The sequence below is a fragment of the Pelodiscus sinensis genome, chromosome 4 (genome assembly GCF_049634645.1).
Source record: "Pelodiscus sinensis isolate JC-2024 chromosome 4, ASM4963464v1, whole genome shotgun sequence".
NCBI lineage: Eukaryota > Metazoa > Chordata > Testudines > Trionychidae > Pelodiscus > Pelodiscus sinensis.
In genome coordinates, this window is record NC_134714.1 from 110,857,455 (window position 1) to 110,876,466 (window position 19,012).

Sequence of the window (19,012 nt, forward strand, 5' to 3'; positions counted from 1 at the left end):
TAAGGTATTGAATGAAAATATATGGCTTTCCACCAATTTAAAAGAGATCAGAAATAACTCCTTTGGCCTTACTAATTATAAAAGTGTATCTTAACCATTAAAAAAAATACAACAGGGCATAATAACTGTAAGTATTGTACACATTTTTATTTTGAAACCATTTTACGTAATTCTTTGGCAAGCATACCCAGCACAAAGACTAATTGGTAGATTTTTGGTTTACTTATTGAGTACTCCAATATTTACATAATGGTAAGTTATCATTTATTTTATAACATCAGTTTAGACTCAGAAAGGTAGTTACTGTGATGCATCTTGCCAAATGTTTCTGTCTAAAGAAATGTAAAAATAAAAGTATACTTCAGATTTAGACTGGTAAAAGATAAAGTTAAACATAGTGTTATATTGGATTTCAATAATGAATATATTACCAGAAAACTTTACAGCCTGTGGTGTATTTCTAATCAAGACTAGTTTTTAAATTCAAGGTGTTGTGGGGGAGGGTAGTTGTTAGGGAGGAAGAAGGAAATGTTTTCATTGATTTCCCTAATTGGAACCAACTGATCTTTTTTCCTGAGTATTGATTTTTAAATCCTAGCAGTTAACATAGATTCTAATGTATCATAACACTTTAGACCTTAATCATAGAGTGTGTTTTTCGCTTGTAGCTTTTGTTTGAGTTTTAATTATGAAGACCTTGTGTCTCCAACCCTGAGCTGGGTTTTTAATTGCTAGTATGTATATCATGCAGACTTCAAAAGAAATAAAAGATGTTTATAATAGAGAGCACAAAGGGGAGCTTTGAAATGTCTACAGCCATACAAAGTGGCATAATTAAAAACCTATGGGTGCTTCTGCGATATAAGACCTATATCTTTTGTGTGTGTGTGTGTGTACACACACATATATATACACATACACAGAAGACATTATATATTTATATTTATACTTTCCTTTATAATTATAAAGCCAGCTTCTGCAAACATATATTGTTTGCAAGGAACTTATACAATAGTAATTGAGAAATAAATACTATAAAACAAGAACAAACTGTAAAGCAGGGTAACATAACATGGTAGTTTCAGGAGCCTTATTTTACTCAAAATGATCCTCCACACTCTGTATCGTGTACCCGGAGCCCCTGAAAATGTATCTATAGTTCTATATTTCAGCGAGAGAATGGAGATTTTGTATTAAACGCATGCAAATAACAATTAACCTACCTGTTACTGAAAGGAATCAAAGACTCTAACCACATAGTATTCATAATGTTCACACAGATTCATTCATGGACAGCTGGCTCTGAGGCTATTATATAAATGTGTAATTGATAATCACATAATGCAAACAGTTGTGCCTCACTGTTCTCTTCCACCAGATAATAGGAACAGAAAATGTCACTTTTTCCAACTATTCAATAAAGAATACCAGTCACCTACATGTTGAGGCTCTTAATCTATTCCTTAGTCTACACTAGGGAATTATTTCAAAATAACCCCCCTTATTTCAAAATAATAAGCAGAGTGTCTGTAACCCACACTCCTAGGGGATGTGGTTCACTGTCCTATGTAGTGGCACATAGACTACTTGAAGCAAATGAGTGAGCGCTGCAATTTAAGCTGAGAACCAGTTGGCTCATACACTAAGCTGTGTCCAGACTCAGGGGTTTTTTCGGGAAAAGTAGCCTTTTTCCGAAAAAACTTCCCCTGCGTCCAGACTCAAGCTGCGTTCTTTCGAAATTAAATCGAAAGAACGCGGCTTTTCTTTCGATGGCGGTAAACCTCATTTCATGAGGAAGAACGCCTTCTTTCGAAAGTTCCTCTTTCGAAAGAAGGCGTTCTTCAATGTAAATAGGGCTTCTTCGAAAGAGAGCATCCAGACTCACTGGATGCTTTCTTTCGAAAAAGCAAGCCGCTTTTTCGAAAGTTCAACGTGCAGTCTAGACGCTCTCTTTCGAAAGAGGCTCTTTCGAAAGTATCTTTCGAAAGAGCCTCTTTCGAAAGAGGCTTGCAGACTAGACATAGCCTACGCTCCAGAGGTCCCATGTTCTCTTCTGCCTGCAGATGGTTACATGTCCACACTACAAGTCTATTATTTCAAAATCTGTATTCCTGAATTCCTCTGGGAATAATGTTTATTTCAAAATAGTGTTAGTGTGGACGTTCCGTTGCTGCTATTTCAAATAACTACAGTATCATTCAAAGTAATTACTCCCCAATGTTTCCTGGGGCTCTAAGTCAAGGTAGTGTATCCACAATGCCTCTTGCTAATTTTGAGGCTTCCCCATGGTGGGGACACGCTATTTTGATTTTGCTATTTGGGGAGTTATTATTTCCAATTTAGTTATTTTGAAATAATTTCCCAGTATAGACATGCCCTATACTGAGAAAATGAGTGAAGTAAGTTTGCTTTATTAAACTTAAGGTCTCCATAGGAAACAGGGACATGCCTCCCTCTTATCCAACCATTCTGAGTTCATTTTATTTATAAGTGCTATGTGAAATAATGGCTTTAGGCTTCTCTTTGAGAGTTGATAAGGCTCCTCTGGTAACTGATCTAATAAATTATATAGGAAGTAAAAGGGCCACAAGTAAGCAAGAAAAACATACAATGCAAATAGACTTCAGTATTAGATAAATCTATGGGTATCAGTCACTGTCCAGTCTAAAAATACAGTATATTGTACAAAGCCAGCATGTGACATTTGAGTCACAATGCCTAAAAATATAAATAGCTCAGGTTATAAACGCCAGCAGTAAAAGCTGTAACACAAACTTGTAACAGTTAACTCAGGAGTCACTCATATATAAGATTGTTAGAAAAATTCGGACCCTTCTGCAATATGTATTGCTTAAGTAACTTAAAGACTGGCCTTTATTTGATCTTCAAAGACCCTGAAAGCTGAAAAAGACCATTGCAGGCTATTTCAATAGACAACTGCATGATGCATGTAAGATATTCCAGAGATTTACGTTTGCAACAGAAACAGAAAACTTGAAACAGACTCTTTATAGTGATAAATGGTCTTACTTGGCCTGGCTGTGGTCAGTAAAGAAAAACTAGAAGCCTAAACTACAATAAAGCAAACATTGGAGGCTGGATCACTTGCATCCAAATTCTGCAAAGCAGGAGTTGAATTTGAACCCAGTTTGCTTATTCAAAACATCTGCTTCTACAGCTTGGGCTATTGGACATGCAATTTGCACCTGTAAATGTGAGATTTTTTTCAGGTAAGCAAGTCATTTTGCTCAGCCTCATCTGTCTCATGGACCTTTTAAAATCTGCTCTGTATGTTTCAAGTATAAACATATCAAATGACTATGACAACTGATTTAAACACTACCAAGTAGCTACCAAATATTGTGCCAGAGGTTCCGCTCTCAGCTTTACCTATGCAGCCTCACTGAGAGGAACAGTGATAGAAATGTAGACGTGTTAGTCTGGAGTAGCTAAAACAAAATACAGGACTAGGTAGCACTTTAAAGACTAACAAGATGGTTTATTAGATGATGAGCTCATCATCTAATAAACCATCTTGTTAGTCTTTAAAGTGCTACCTAGTCCTGTATTTTGTGAGAGGAACAGGATTGTTCTGCAGGAACTCAGAGGAGAATCAGCCTCTTATCAGTAACTGAAATTCTAATAAAGAAGATGTAGAATGGTTTCACACATCAAGGACAGTATACAGGAGTAAATGGGAACATGAACAATTCCACTTAAAACATTCATTGGCTATTAGCTAGACAGGATATTTTGCGTTCTGTTGACAAATGGATATAGTTTCTAATCATACTATTATAATTAATTAGAAGTATATAACGTAAGGCAAGGAATCATGCCTTTATTTTGTCTCTATCTCACGATCATTTTTTCTTCTATCATCATTTGTGTTTGAACAGAAATAGTTTGTGCTATTGGTATAAATGGCCTTAACGTCCTTTTATTTGTGAAGGGCTGTGGGTTTACCCTAACTGATGCCTCTTCCCACATACAGCTATGTCAGGCTTTGAGCCAAAGGGCACTTGTGCAGGCACAGAGGGGAGAGAGAGCATGTGCTCAGATTATCCTTGACAAGAACAACGCCTTCTATCCAAAGTAAACAGCTCCCAATAACAGTCAGTGCAAAGAGCTACTCCTCACTGAACCACTCGTCTGTTTCTGATCATCAAGATTTTTCTCACAAATGACCTAAAAAATAGTTTGTACTGCATCACTTCCTGCTGGACTCTCAGGCTACGTCTAGACTGCAGGCTTCTTTTGGAAAAAGCTTTTTTCGGAAGAGATCTTCCAGAAAAAATTCTTCCAAAAAAAGAGAGTCCACTCTGCAAAACTGCATCAAAAAAGCAATCTGCTTTTTCGAAAGAGAGCGTCCAGACTGAATGAAAGCTATGATTGCTATGACTGCTATGGATGGAATGGCCACTAGGGTACCTGTGCTTTTTCCTCTCTCCACTTCTTCCAAAAATACTCCCTCTTCCCTGTCCACACACGCTTTTTTGTGAAAGAGTTCTTTCGCAAATAGGCTTCTTCCTCATAGAAAGAGGATCTCCAATGCCGGAAAAAAACATCTGTTCTTTTGATTTTCTTGCAGAAGAACGCAATTGCAGTGTGGACGTTCCTCAAGTTTTATCAGAAAAACACTGTTTTTTCCAACAAAACTCGGTAGTGTAGCCATACCCTCAGTAACAGAAAAGAAGGAAGCAGACGCATAAAAGCCAAAACCATCAACTAGTTACAACACTTCAACTGAAAATTAATTGCAACCCAGAAATAAGAGACCTCATGTCAAATACAAAGGTAAATTTTCAAAAGTCATTTTTGACCTCTTCAATATACAGAGGCAATTACCTGATCAGAAATCCTATCAGGCCTCAAAAATGAACCCCATGAACACAGAAATCTGGAACTTGGGACATTACAAAACAATTTAAAGTATGCGTGGTTGATTACACATCGATTTAGAACCATCTATAGATTGCCCTACTTCCTTTATTTACATTGTCATTTTCATGTCTTATTTCATGCTCCCATATGCCTACAATGTCCTCTTTATATCCCAAAGCGCCTCGTCCCCACTCTCTTCTTTCAGTATCCACTGAGAACACATTTTTAAGGCCCATAAATGCTTTTGGAAATATGTAGTTTTTGGAGGGGTAATGATATATGTTAACATGGATTACCCATGTTAACATATATCATTACCCCTCCAAAAACTACATATTTTTAAAGAATATTCAAAGTTAACACGTTGGAAACAGGGGAAAGGGCACTGGACTGGGAATCAACTAATTTCTAGTCCCAGCTCTGCCACTAACCTATTTTGCAGCAAGATTCTGATTCTTTCTGTGCCTCAGCTTTCCCTTCTGTATAATGGTGATAATTACTCCACAGAAATGGTTTACAAACATTAACGAAGCCTCCTAAAACCTCTGTGGAGAAGGAACGCTTCAGGATTAATGAGTAAACCACAGTACAGCAAGATGAAGTGACATGCCCAAAGTCAAACCGTGAATCAACAGCAGAATCAGGGATAGAGTCAGAGTCTGAATCCCCCAGAGAAAAGGTTCTACAAAAAGTGCAATCAACCCTCTGAGGAAAAGAGCATTTCATGTTGCCCTCCAGAGACTCGTCTAGCCACAAGACACTACTGTGGGCTGGCTTCTGAGAAAACAATTTCTATCTCCCGTCATCAGCGGGAAGCTTGAAATGATGGGTAGCCTCTGAAGAAAAAGTGAAAAAGAGCAGTGTACCAGCATGCCCCGCCACCAAGCAGGGCAAGCCCAGGGATCAATTGGCACCGCAAAGAGAATGAAATCTGGTTCTCTAAATCAGGGTCTCACTATTTTGGAGAAGTATGGAATGACACTTCAGCAAACACTTGTGGCCAATTCAGAGCCACACTGGGAGAGACAACAAAGTTTCAGTGGAAAGGAAGTACATGGCTAAATCTCACCTCACATCACACTCAAAATATTCTTCTTGCTGTTAGCTTTGGCTTTGCTAATCCAACGAGCTAAAACACACGTAATCATCTAAAACCCCCCTTGAGGCAGAAATAAGACAGTAAGGACTTAATTCTTCTTTATATTGTGGCCACTTGACACCATTTGGGCAATTGAAAGGGGCCCCACCCTGCACATCACTTACATTAACATTTTTATAATTACACACAACCGTATGACCAGAGGGCCAAAGCAAAAACTGAAAACTACAAGAATGAGGCAGAAAAAAAGCTCCCATGGGTATGTCTGCACTGCAAAGTAAACTTGGGCAATTGGCAATCAGCTCTAATCAGACAGAGAAGCCGTTCTGCAAATTCATACCCAGGTTATTGTGTCCTCACTAATGCTGACACACCCGTTTGTGACACTGAATTGTTGAAGAATGTATCTGTCTTTCCGGCCACATGGTAGGAGCTGAGGGAAAGTATCAAAGGATACGTCTACGCTGCACACTTATTTCAAAATAAGCTATTGTGAAAGAAATAGCTTATTTCAAAATAGCACATCTACACTACAGGGAAGCCTCAAAGTTAGTTCGAGGCAGGCTTCCCTAATGTAGACCTGCTATCTCAATTTAGAGTCCCAGGAGGCACCAGGGAGGAAGCAGTTTGAATGGCCCTGGCTATTTCAAAATAGCAGCAGTGGAGTGTCCACATTACCGCTATTCAAAATAGCTATTTCGGAAGAGGCATCATTCCTCGTGGAATGAGGAGCACCAAAGTTGGAATAAGCCATCCGCTATTTCAAATTTATTTTGAAATAACCGAATTGCTATGTAGATGCTCTCATTTTTATTTCAAAATAATGTCAGTTATTTCAAAATAACAGTGCAGTGTAGACACACCCAAAAAGTTAAACTTTTATTTTTGCTGCAAAGGGAGGGGGAAAGTTGCTGACCCAAGTGAAAGCCTCTCTAGGGTTTTAGCTTACAGATCTAGACAAGCCAGGTATGCTGGGATGAAAGCATCACCAAACTCAGGGGAGAGTTATGTAAGAGCCTGTGTAAGAGCCTATGAAAGCCCCCTGGCCATGTATGTCACCGCCCAACCCCCTTCCCCTCCCTCCATGGTGACTCGGCTGAGTGTTGCACGCTCAGCCGGGCCGCCGCAGCTGAGTTGTTGCACAGTGCCGTGTTGCACTGTGTTGCATGGGCCACCGCAGCTGAGTTGTTGCGGCTGAGTGTTGCACAGTGTTGTGCACTCAGTCAGGCCGCCGTGGGGGAGGAGGGGCGGGGCGGTGACGTACACGGCCAGGGGGTGAGGCTGTCTATGTCACCGCCCCCTTTTCTCCTCTCCCGCGGCGGCCCGGCGGAGGGGCGCACCACTCAGCGCCACGGTGGGAGGAGGAAGGGGGGGGCAGTGACGTACACAGCCCCGCCTCCTAGCCATGTACATCAGCGGCCTGCCCCCCTTCCCGTCCCACCGGGGCTCAGCTGAGCAGTGCAGCGCCAGCACCGCTCAGCTGGGCCCCGGGAGGGGGCATGCGGTGGCACGCGGCGGCAAGCGCCACGCCGCGGAGGGAGGGGAAGGCGGGTGGGGCGCTGATGTACATGGCCAGGGGCCATGGCCGTGTACGTCAGCATTACAGACGCACAGACAATGGGCTATTATATATATGATTTAGGTAGTTATATTGCCCGACCAATGTCCAACACTGCTTGTCATTAGGAGACAACATAGTTTTAAATAGATTAGCATTTCAAATTATCAGTTTTGCTGCCTTTTGTTTCTTGCAGGGCTGCTCAGCGGGGTTGGGAGCCCAGTGTGTGGCAGTGGGGCTGCCTAGCAGGGCCGGGAAGCCTGGTGGGGGTGGCAGAGCAGCAGGGCTGGCAGCAAGGAAGGGTTGGCAGCTGGACCAGGGCTGGACGGGGGTGGTGGTGGGGGAGGAGACAGTGGCAGGGGGCCAGAAATGACCTCTCCTGGTCCAGCAAAATCCCTCAACAAGGACTGAGGGAGCCGGACCAGGGAGGTCCAAATGGTAGGATTTGACATAGTATTAGCTGACAAGTTACAAATTATTTATTTAAAAGGGCCAAACTTCATCTTGTTTACATCTATAGTGAAGAATTTCAGGACATCTTCTTGGTGGAAATGCAAAAACACAAGCACCAATTTCTTCTGATAGACTTTCTGTTTTACCATTAGTAAGGACATCATGCATATGGCATAAACAAATTCTTGGGCCCGTGTATTTATAGTTGTTATTTAATAAGACCCAAGCAATCAACAGAAATAAATCTGTTGAATATATCTCATAAATGAGGTAAACTATCTGAGCTCTTTCTTGCAGTGGAAAGAAAAGCTGTCTTTCCAATTTGCTATCCAAACAATAACCACCTGAATTTCCTTCCAATAGGAAACCTCCTGCAGGAACTGAAGAGTAGGAAAACACCTTAAGAATCCTCTGACTGAAAGGTCTTTGGATTCTTCTTTTGCTTAGCAACAGTTTGATTAGATTGATTAGATCCCAAGTGCCACAAATCTTTTGGAACCACGGGCACTACACATGGCAAAACTCTACGCAACTTCCATGGTGCCCAGATTTCACCCTGGGTCTCTCTTTCAACTTCACAGATAATCAATTTTGAAAAACCTAGTATGCTTCAAATTGGACATTTGAAGCATCGGGTTAAAAATAATAATCAAAATGTGACATCCCACTAAAATCAATAAGAATACCCCACATACTACCTATACAAAGATGCATTATTTGGAAATTACGCCTAACCCACAGCTCTTTTTTCTTTGGCATACTTTTGCCTCTTTCGTTTCATGTCTGGAGACTGAGGTATTTAACTGATGTAAAAGAACTAACACATTTAACATCTGTAACAAATTTGAAACGAGAGGGAAATATTCTTAACTCTGCTTGTCATTCTAAAGGGTTAGGGTTTAGTTTGTTGAAAACAGTTACAAAGTTAGGTTGAGGTGGCTGGAAAGAGTTACGGAGAAAAACATATGTTAATTTATAAATTGTATTTTCATTATACTTGAAACAGTAGAGAGAACACAATACTTGACCTTTGCATCACTCCATGCCCATAGTCCCATTAAATTCAGTGAGAGTTTTGAACGTAGATCTATGATTGGTTCATGCATTAAATGTACATTTTCTTCTATTCAATTACTAAAATATTATGTCCATTTAAGTATTTATTATACCTTTAATTTCTCCAAGGAGTTCACTTGTATTTAGTCGTTCCATTTTCTCCTTCCAGTCTTTAGAAAGTAGTTTTTCCATACAAGATGAGTCTATTAAAAAGAAAGAGAAATACTTAATACAATTGTATAGATTAGCAAGTCTCAAAATTACCTCACCTGATCTGTCTGAACCAGATTTTCAAAGGGGAGTGAACCTGAGACCAAACAGTCTTTCATCTACTTCCATGTAAACTCAGTATAACTACATTGAGATTAATTGCATTACTATGAATCTACAAGGATATAAATGAGAGCAGAATTTAGTTCAGAATATATTCATGCCAATTTACACAGATGGATTGCCTCTCTATGAATAAACTTTATCTTTCTAATGAACGGTATCAGAATTTTTTTTCCCAGTAAGCTGTGCAACAATTAGTAGACTGGCATTCCAAATTGTGTGCCCAATTCACAAGGCTTTATTCACGCAAAACTCACTCAGGTTCTTTGGTTAGGCTAAACCACACCAAATCAAACAAACCAAACCAAACCAAACCAAGCAAACCATTCTTCTGATCATCTTAGTATCCCTTCTCTGCACCATTTTCAGTTTGAATTCATCTTTCTTAAACACAGGAAAACAGGCATGAACATAGTATTTTAGATGAGGTCTTACCAGTGCCTTGTATAATGGTACCAACATGTCCCTAGTCTCTTTACCTTGCAAAATACCAGGAAATACCTCATCTGAAGCATTCTAGGACTGCATTAGCCTTTTTTCACAGCTACATCACATTGGTGGCTCATAGTCATCTTGTGATCAAACAACACACCTACATCTTTCTCCTTCTTTGTCACTTCTAATTGATATATCCTCATCTTATAGCAAAAATTCTTGGGGTTAGTCCCTAATTGCGTGACCTTGCAATTCTGCAATTTTACTCTTGTGTGATATACTGCCAATATCTCCCACCTTGATAGCATCCATAAATGTTATTAGCACACTCTCACTTCTGTGAGTACTAAAAACGTTAAATAAGATTGTTCCCAAGATTGATCCCTGACAGTGCATCTAGCTACATTCCTCTTTCAAAAGAGGAATGCAAATGAGGGAAATCGAAAATGCAAATGAAGCACTGATTTACAAATCTCGTGCTTCATTTGCATAATCTCTTCCAATCGCTTTTTCGGAAGAGATTGTTTCAGGAAAAAAAAGCAGTCTAGACGGGGTTCTTTTGGAAAAAAACCCTTTTTTGAAAGAACCCTGTGAACCCCTTTTTTTCAGGAATAAGGGTACTTTAAAAAAAGGGATTTTTTTCAAAAGAATCCGTCTAGACTGCTTTTTTTTCAAAATATCTCTTCCAAAAAAGTGATCAGAAGAGATTATGCAACTGAAGCACGAGATTTGTAAATTGGCGCTTCATTTGCATTTTTGATTTCCCTCATTTGCATTCCTCTTTCGAAAGAGGAATTTAGTCTAGTTGCACCCTGAGGAACTCTATTAATAACCTCCCTTCAGCCTGACCATTCACTTATCAATATGACTCTTTGTAGTCTGCCCTTTTACCAGTTCCTTATCCACCTTTCACTTCTCATATTAATCCTCATCTTCTCCAATTTAACTAATAATTTATCCTGTAGAACTGTATCAAATGCCTCACTGAAATCTAGATAGCTTAGATCTACTGCATTTCCTCTGTTTAAAAAATCTGTTATCTTCTCAAAGTAGGAGATCGGGTTGGTTTAGCACAATCTATCTTTTGCAAAACCATGTTGTATTTTATTCCAATTACTTTTAACCTCTATGCTTTAATTACTTTTGCTTTCAAAATGTGTTCTTATTACCTCTCAGTATCAGGCCGATAATTGATATTTTATTAATAGAAGTTGTGCTTTACAAATGTATAATAAGATTGCCAACTTCTGACCATATTTACACTAATGTGATCCCACTGACATAATAAGAGTTATTTGGGTGTAAATGAAGGCAGAAATTGGCTCGAGGTCTCTGCCATGAATTATTTGCAAATTAAAGCCCAAATCCTGACTCGCATTACCGTGCAAGCAGTGCTGCTGGGAATACTCACACGAGTAAGGAGAGCAAGATTTGTTCCTATCTTACCCAGTCACAGTATAGGGGATAACACTGTGTTCCAACACAAAGGGATGGTCACAGAGGACATAAGCATTTGAAGGAATCACAAAAGAGGTGTCCATTATAGATGGGGTTAAAGGAGAAATATAATGTAATCTGTCTGATAACATTTTTAAGATGCAAAAGTATTTCACTCTAATAAGCATATTAACTTTCCATATGTGAAAAAAGCAGCTTCATGTAAACCAAATTACAACCCCCAAGGTTTTAATTGCAACATGTTTATGCCATGCAAGCCTCCTTGGAAAAACATAGCTTAGTTCATATTTTTGAAGTAGTATTTTAGTAGAAAAGCCAATTTATTTACTAATTATCTCTTTCCATAAAAGACACAATTTAAGAAGCTGTAAGTTGCAGCAGACACTGTTAAAATACTTATTATACAATAAAACAAATTATTTAATTTTAACAATTACAAGCATGTATTACTTTTATGAGTTTTGGCCTGGTAATAGCAGAATTAACAAATAACCATCAATTACCAATAGTACATTATAATTTGTCCTTTTTTGCGATATCATCAGTTTTAAAAGATGTCTCTCTGTTGCTCTCCTGCCAAAATTTCAGGACTTCATCCATGCAAAAGAGCCTTAATTTTTTTTTTTTGTTATTTAATGTAGGTTATGGTTGTTAATGACTATCAACCAGGATGCTTTCTCTCAAGTGATACAAAACCATCACCACAACAATAAAAGCACAGGATGCAACATAACAGAATCAAGAGACAATTAAATAACCTCATGAGTGCTGAGGTGAAAACTCACCCTCGAAACGTGTATTTTTGCAAATATTTATATATTAAGAATTCCACTGAATGTATGAAGAGCAATAAAAGATGGTTCAGCCTATGTGTCCCTTTCTCTTAACATAAATATGTTTATAGGTGTAGCTTTCTTCCTCTATTTAAATGATTGAAAAATATTTGCAAGGAAGTGTTTCTTAAAAGATATTCGACTGCACAGGTACAGCATTTCTCTACACTGAACAAACAGCTCATAATTACAGTATTTGCTATTGCATTTTGTTATTGTGCAGACTCACGAAGGTTAGCAAAATACAAAGGATGAGTTTTAAGAATTATGAACATTTAATGTAATTATAGCTTCTTCTTATTTTAATTCCACAAGGTTTGCAACTGGTGGGGATCAGTTTGCATAATTCTTAATTTGAATTATCATAATACATTCATCCATCTACAGATATTAGAAATTGTATATTTACCGAAATGGGAGGAGTAATAAAGTACCTTACAACGAAAAATACATTCTTCAGTGAGCCTTTGTATAAATTTGTACACATCCACCCTGAAAAGGATCTAGGGTGAGGAGGAGATGTGGCGGCGGGGGGGGGGGGGAGGGGGGGAGGGTTCCCTTTAGAACTGAAGGTCAGTTTCTCTCTCTAGATATAAAATCTACAAAGTTGCCTTCCTACAGAGAAGGAATTTCTTCAATAGCAGTAATCCTATTTCTTGGCTTAGTTTATTATAGAAACAGGATTGAACCAGAACACTGGATTCCAATACCACTGACTTTGTGGAAGTCTGGACCCAAATCTGGAGTCAAAAATTATTTGGAGAGTTTTTGAATCAAGACCCCATCTCAGCAGCATCCTCTGGAGAATTTAGATATTTGCAAAGTTTAAGGATATTTCAGTTCTGGATTATCTATTATAAACTAAGCAAGGAAAGTTATTCTTGATAAATATTCATTTGGGGATTATGAATTTGTGGCATTGGTCAAGCTCTAGTTTATAAACTAACCATATTTTCTACTGGGTTATGCCCTGTGCTAACTCACCCATGTAAATAGAATACACAGAATGTAAGTCAGTACAGAATGGGATATAGTAAACCAGCAGTGCACAGAATTTGACTCCACATATTTTATGTTGTTAAACATCCTAAGAGAACATTTCTTCCCAAAATAACAAGAGAAAATGTGTTAGCTATAAATTAAAGTTCAGGTGAGGTATCAAAATGTGATCTCTTTAAAACTATGATGTTTACCCAATATTTCTTTTAGTAACTTTAATTGTTCAAGGGAATAGAAGAACTGCAGAATTCTCCCTCAATGTGGTAAATTGTAATGGTGGATGAGAAAAGGTTGTTACAAGATAAACAAGCTGGGAAAACATAGGTAAAATGAGTCCTAGATTAGAAATGAAAAGGCTCTCACAAAGCATTGATGAAAACAATTAACATTTGTCCACTGACTAATCAATCAGCCAGGGAATGGATGGAATCCAGCACTCTGTTGCAAGTATGGTAATGAAGAACGGGGTGCTAACTATCACAGCCAACCTCTGAAGTTCTTCTGACTAAATGAAAGTCATCTACTTCCTGTCAAGAATAACTCTTGCATTCTCTCTCTATTTTATTCCAGTCTCACAAACTTGAACAAGTGAACAATTCAAACGATATCTTGCACGAATACTGTGTGATCCTCAAAAGGCCTGTGTCCATCCACATAGTTTCAGATTGTTTTTAATTTACTGAAGTAGCTTCTCATTACTTTCTTTGAAATACAGATATGAAGAAAGCATTCATGCCATGTGTGTTTTTGTTTTTTATGGTAAAGTCATACATAAAAGAAAGCCTAAATGTGAGCGTGCAGCAGCAAAACTTCAAAGCCCTGACTGTCAGAGATTATTATTTCAAATCAGCTTTGACTTTTTGAGACTTAATAAAATACTATAGTATACGGTGGCATATTTACAGCACCCATATCAATGATCAACCGAACTGTCTTACTCCTGCTACCTTGCAGTGACTTGTTATTTTTTTTTTATAATAAGCTTCTTTCAAAATATGTGGTAACAATACTGTGAGCTGATAATTATTACTGATATGAGTTCTAAAACATGACTTGTTTGCATACAATTCTTTTTGAATACATACATTACATTGTGACAGAAGACAAAAGCACACTGATTTATTAATAATGATTGCAAATGCACTGTAAATTCATAAACAATGAAGAGAGATGTACACAGAAATGTAATTCAATCAAAGGTACATGTGACATATTTTTCTAAGTGCATCTAAAATATATTAGAACTCAAGGGAGTGCTGGAAAAGCCTCGGAGAAAATAGAGCACAAGAGCAAATATTTCAAAGGATGATATAACCCTCAATGGACTGATGAACTTCCCGTCAGCGTTATAGAAAATGAGTGCTGTATAATTAAAGGCATGACAATTTCGATCCTTATATTCAGGAGGCACACTTTATAATAATGTTACAATGCTCGTTATACTGCAGCGAGATTTCACTGAATATAACGAGTGTTCATTTATGTTTTAGAAAGCTTTCGGTATGTCTCAAAATGTGAAACTTTTCCCATCTTCACTGTGGAAGATTCACTAAGCCATAGCCATTATTTGCATTCATTTATTTCTAATTCCACAAAAAGAGAGGTCACTATCGCTTGGTTGAATACAAGACAAATGAGTTTGGAGTCCTCAGATAAGTCAAGGTTACATGAGAGAAAAGCAGTATATATAGATATATTTGTAAAAGGAAAAAAGTCTTTTTTCCCCCTTATAGAAGTTCAATAAGAAAGTGACTTCTTTGGGGAAGGACCTTCTTTTTGTTCTGTTTTTAAACTGCCTAGAACAATAGTTACTGGGACTTCTAGGATGCGTCTACACTGCACCGTTATTTCGAGATAACTAGCATTATTTCGAAATAACAATGCGAGCATCTACACAGCCATCCCGTTATTTCTATAAGGAATAACGCCTATTCCGAAATAGCTATTTCAAAATAAGGTGCGTATAGACGCTCCGCTGCTGCTATTTCAAAATAGCAACTCACCAGGGCCATTCTAAGTTATTCCTCTCTAGTGCTTCCTGGGATTCTAAATAGAGATAGCACATTAGGGAAGCCTGCCTCAGACAAATTTTGAGACTTCCTGCAGTGTAGACGTGCTATTTCAAAATAAGCTATTTCAGAATAACTATTCCAGAAATAGCCATGCACTGTAGATGTACCCCTAGATGTTACCACAAGGCAAATAAAAAATAAGCTCCCTTCAGTTTTATCACTTATTATTTTTCCAGAATCCAAACAACCAGTAAACAACAATAATAGTGTCTTGCTCTTTTCCTTTCCTTAACTTTACTTTGACTATGTCATCACTAAGGGTGTGTCTAGACTACATGCCTCCTTCGATGGAGGCATGTAGATTAGCCAGATCGGAAGAGGGAAATGAAGCCGCGATTAAAATAATCGCGGCTTCATTTAAATTTAAATGGCTGCCCCGATCTGCCGATCAGCTGTTTGTCGGCAGATCGGGGCAGTCTGGACGCAACGCGCCGACAAAGAAGCCTTTCTTCATCGGCACAGGTAAGCCTCGTGAAACCAGGTTTACCTGTGCCGATGAAGAAAGGCTTCTTTGTCGGCGCGTCGCGTCCAGACTGCCCCGATCTGCCGACAAACAGCTGATCGGCAGATCGGGGCAGCCATTTAAATTTAAATGAAGCCGCGATTATTTTAATTGCGGCTTCATTTCCCTCTTCCGATCTGGCTAATCTACATGCCTCCGTCGAAGGAGGCATGTAGTCTAGACACACCCTAAGGGTATGTCTACACTACCCCGCTAGTTCGAACTAGCAGGAGTAATGTAGTCATCCGCAGTTGCAAATGAAGCCCGGGATTTAAATTTCCCAGGCTTCATTTGCATGAAGCCGGCCGGCGCCATTTTTAAATGCCGGCTAGTTTGGACCCCGTGCCGCACGGCTACACGCGGCACGGAGTAGCTAGTTCAGATTAGGCTTCGGATTAGGTCGGCATCTCTCAAGGGTGTGAAACTAGGTCAGTCTTGCTATTTGGTGTAGACCTGGCCTAAGAATAACATGATTTTTCATGTGACGGCAATATGATTTCACTAGTTTCATGATGATCTACTAAAGATTTCACATCAAAACGACAAAAAACCCACTCTGTATCTGAAAGATGAGGCTTTGCTTTGGTATTTCACATAAAGGAGAAAAATCTAACTTGAATGAAATAATTCAAAACTACAAAAATTCTTCAGTAAAATGCAAAATTATATTTTCAAAAAGGTCATTAGATGTTGCTCTAATTAATATACATTGGACGTTTATTATTTTTTGAATGCTATTAATGGCACTAGTAGATTCATCTAAACAAATCGGTTAATAAGAAAGTAAAGTTCACTTTACTATCTAGTGCTCAGATGTAATTTGTGTGTGTAGACTGGTAGCAATTTTGATTAACTGATCCATTTTCAGGTGTGCAGGAACAGATTGATTGTCTTTTGTGAATTCTCTGCCCCTTATATTTCCTTGAGATAATTGAGATAAGGATACAGTTAGCATAGTTCTATACTATTAAAATCATAGTCTTCATTCTTGTTAAAATGTATATTAAAATTAAATGCAAACTGTAATGTTTCAGTGCTCAGCAAGATGAATTTCATTCACTTTGAAAGAATTAGCCTTTATAATCTGGTACACATTCAAACCGAAATGAGGAACTTCACATTTTATAGTCATGATTTGATACATAAAAATATAATTTAACCATAACTAACAAATGCATGTGCTTGATGATGCTGTCTATTCTTTTTTTAATACAAGGATGAAAAGTTTGTGTAATGTTACTAAAACAGATTCTTTGATGCCATATTACTTATTTTTTTTCTTTCAGATACAAATTACCCTTTCCCTTTTCAATAAACTCTAGCTAAAAGAAAAAAGGAGGGTAACAATACAGAACTAATCAAAAATCAGCCTGAAGGCTCAACAGAGATACAATGTAGTGTCACTGCCTCCTCTTCATGAGTAGCTTTGGTTTCAATTTTCCTGTCACTAGCAAGTTAGGTCAAGCAATCCTCATCTTGTCCTTCTCAATTTCCATATTTCTACCCTAGAGTAATTAATTTTCAGGGTAAAACAGAAAATTTAAAAATAAGGCAATTGAGATATTTTGTTGGCCAATAAACCGACTTGTTTGACTAGCATTTCAAGAGTTTGTTGATTTACTAACCCCTTGACAGCCAAATTGATGGAGAATGTCACTTCTGCCAGCATGTATTTATGCATAAATAAAATAATAATTGGAAAGAATATTACTTAAGAACAAGAAAAATTAACAAAAGAGAAGGGTATACTTAGCACAGAGGGTTGATATTCCACCCATATGCTCTGTACCTCACTTTGTCGCTGATTTGCTATGCAATCCTAGTCAGCTCATGGCACTTTCTTGTGCATCAACCTTCTTCCCCACCCCTTTGTCCTATTTAAATTCTAGTCTCTCAGGAGCCAACACTACATCTTGTATGCCCATGTCTGCACTTAGCGCTGAGAATGTGATTCTCTCTATCCACAAAGGTACCCATTCTAGTTTTGCTTGAGCAAGTGCGGGGTAGCATGGGTGATGGGACAGGGCTAATTTCCCAAACTTTATATCCACCTGGACCCTCTGAGCACTTAGACTACGTCTAGACTACAGGCTTTTTTTGGAAGAAGCTTTTTTCAGAAGAGATCTTCTGAAAAAACGTCTTCCAAAAGAGCGTGTCCAGACTGAATTGATGATCTCTCGCATGTAAGCTGTGATTGCTATGGACGGAATGGCCACCAGGGCACCTGTGCTTTTTCCTCTTTCCTCTTCTTCCTAAAGAACTCCCTCTTCCCTGTCCACACACACCTTTTTCCGAAAAAGCTCTTTCACAAAAAGGCTTCTTCCTCTTAGAATGAGGATTACCAATGCCAGAAAAGCCCCTCTCTTCTTTTGATTTTCTTGTGGAAGAATGCAATTGCAATGTGAACGTTCCTCAAGTTTTGTCAGAAAAATGGCCGTTTTTCTGAGAAAACTCTGTAGTGTAGACATACCCACACTGAAGCAGCTAGCCCGTTCCACTGACCATGTTACCCTATGTTACAGACTAGTATGAGTTATGAGTGAGTAGAGCTTGCTCGGTGAAATAGGAATCACATTTCTCCACTCAAATTTAGATGTTGCCTGAATGGCTTAATACAACGAAGCCCCGACCCTGGATGGGATCTGGAGGTATTACTGTAATGCAAACAACAAGAACAACAATTGATGCGTAATGTAAATAGGTATTTGTAAGCTCAATGATAATGGAACAGTAGTGATCAAGTTCCTAGTAGAAATTCTTGCCTAATAGCGATTATGTAAATCTAACAACTGACGACCTAAAAAACATTTTTCTTTAGCCCATGGACCAAGGGAATCTGCCAGCTACTACACATTATTTCATGGTGACAATCCACAACATGATAAAATTAGATCTGAGACAAGGTGGGCAAGGTAATATCTTTTATTAGATCAGCTTTTGCTAGTGAGACACACAAGTTTTCAAGCTTCTTCAGGTCTGGCAGAGAAGACAGCTCTGTGGAGTTCAAAGGCGTGTCCCTTCCACAACCAGAAGTTAGTTCAGTAAAAAAATATTACCTCACCCACCTTGTGTCTCTCTCAGTCCAGGACCAACATGGCTACAGACTATATTACAAACAAAATTAGAACTGTAAGAGTTTGGAGTGCTCTCTTAAATTTAATTACAACTCTCCAAACGCACTAAAATAATTAGATATTAAAATGTGCTGGTTTTACCCTGAATCTCTCACAGTCCCTGACTGATCTTGTTCTCACATGAAACTATGTGCTTTCCAAATGCAAACACTGGTGTACAAATACTGGTAGTTTCCAGTCTTGCTTTCTAAAATGA

At 38.5% G+C, this 19,012-nt stretch overlaps 1 protein-coding gene across 29 annotated transcripts in view; it reads right to left on the minus strand.

Annotated features, from left to right (window-relative positions):
- Positions 1-19,012, minus strand: part of SOX6 (SRY-box transcription factor 6) — a 519,233-nt gene that overhangs the window by 229,182 nt on the left and 271,039 nt on the right. For all 29 annotated transcript variants that reach the window (XM_025190443.2, XM_006134565.4, XM_075928048.1 and 26 more), the window contains one exon: positions 9,164-9,253. In XM_025190443.2, the coding sequence (XP_025046228.1) occupies positions 9,164-9,253 (90 nt within the window). The remainder of the gene's footprint in view (positions 1-9,163; positions 9,254-19,012) is intronic.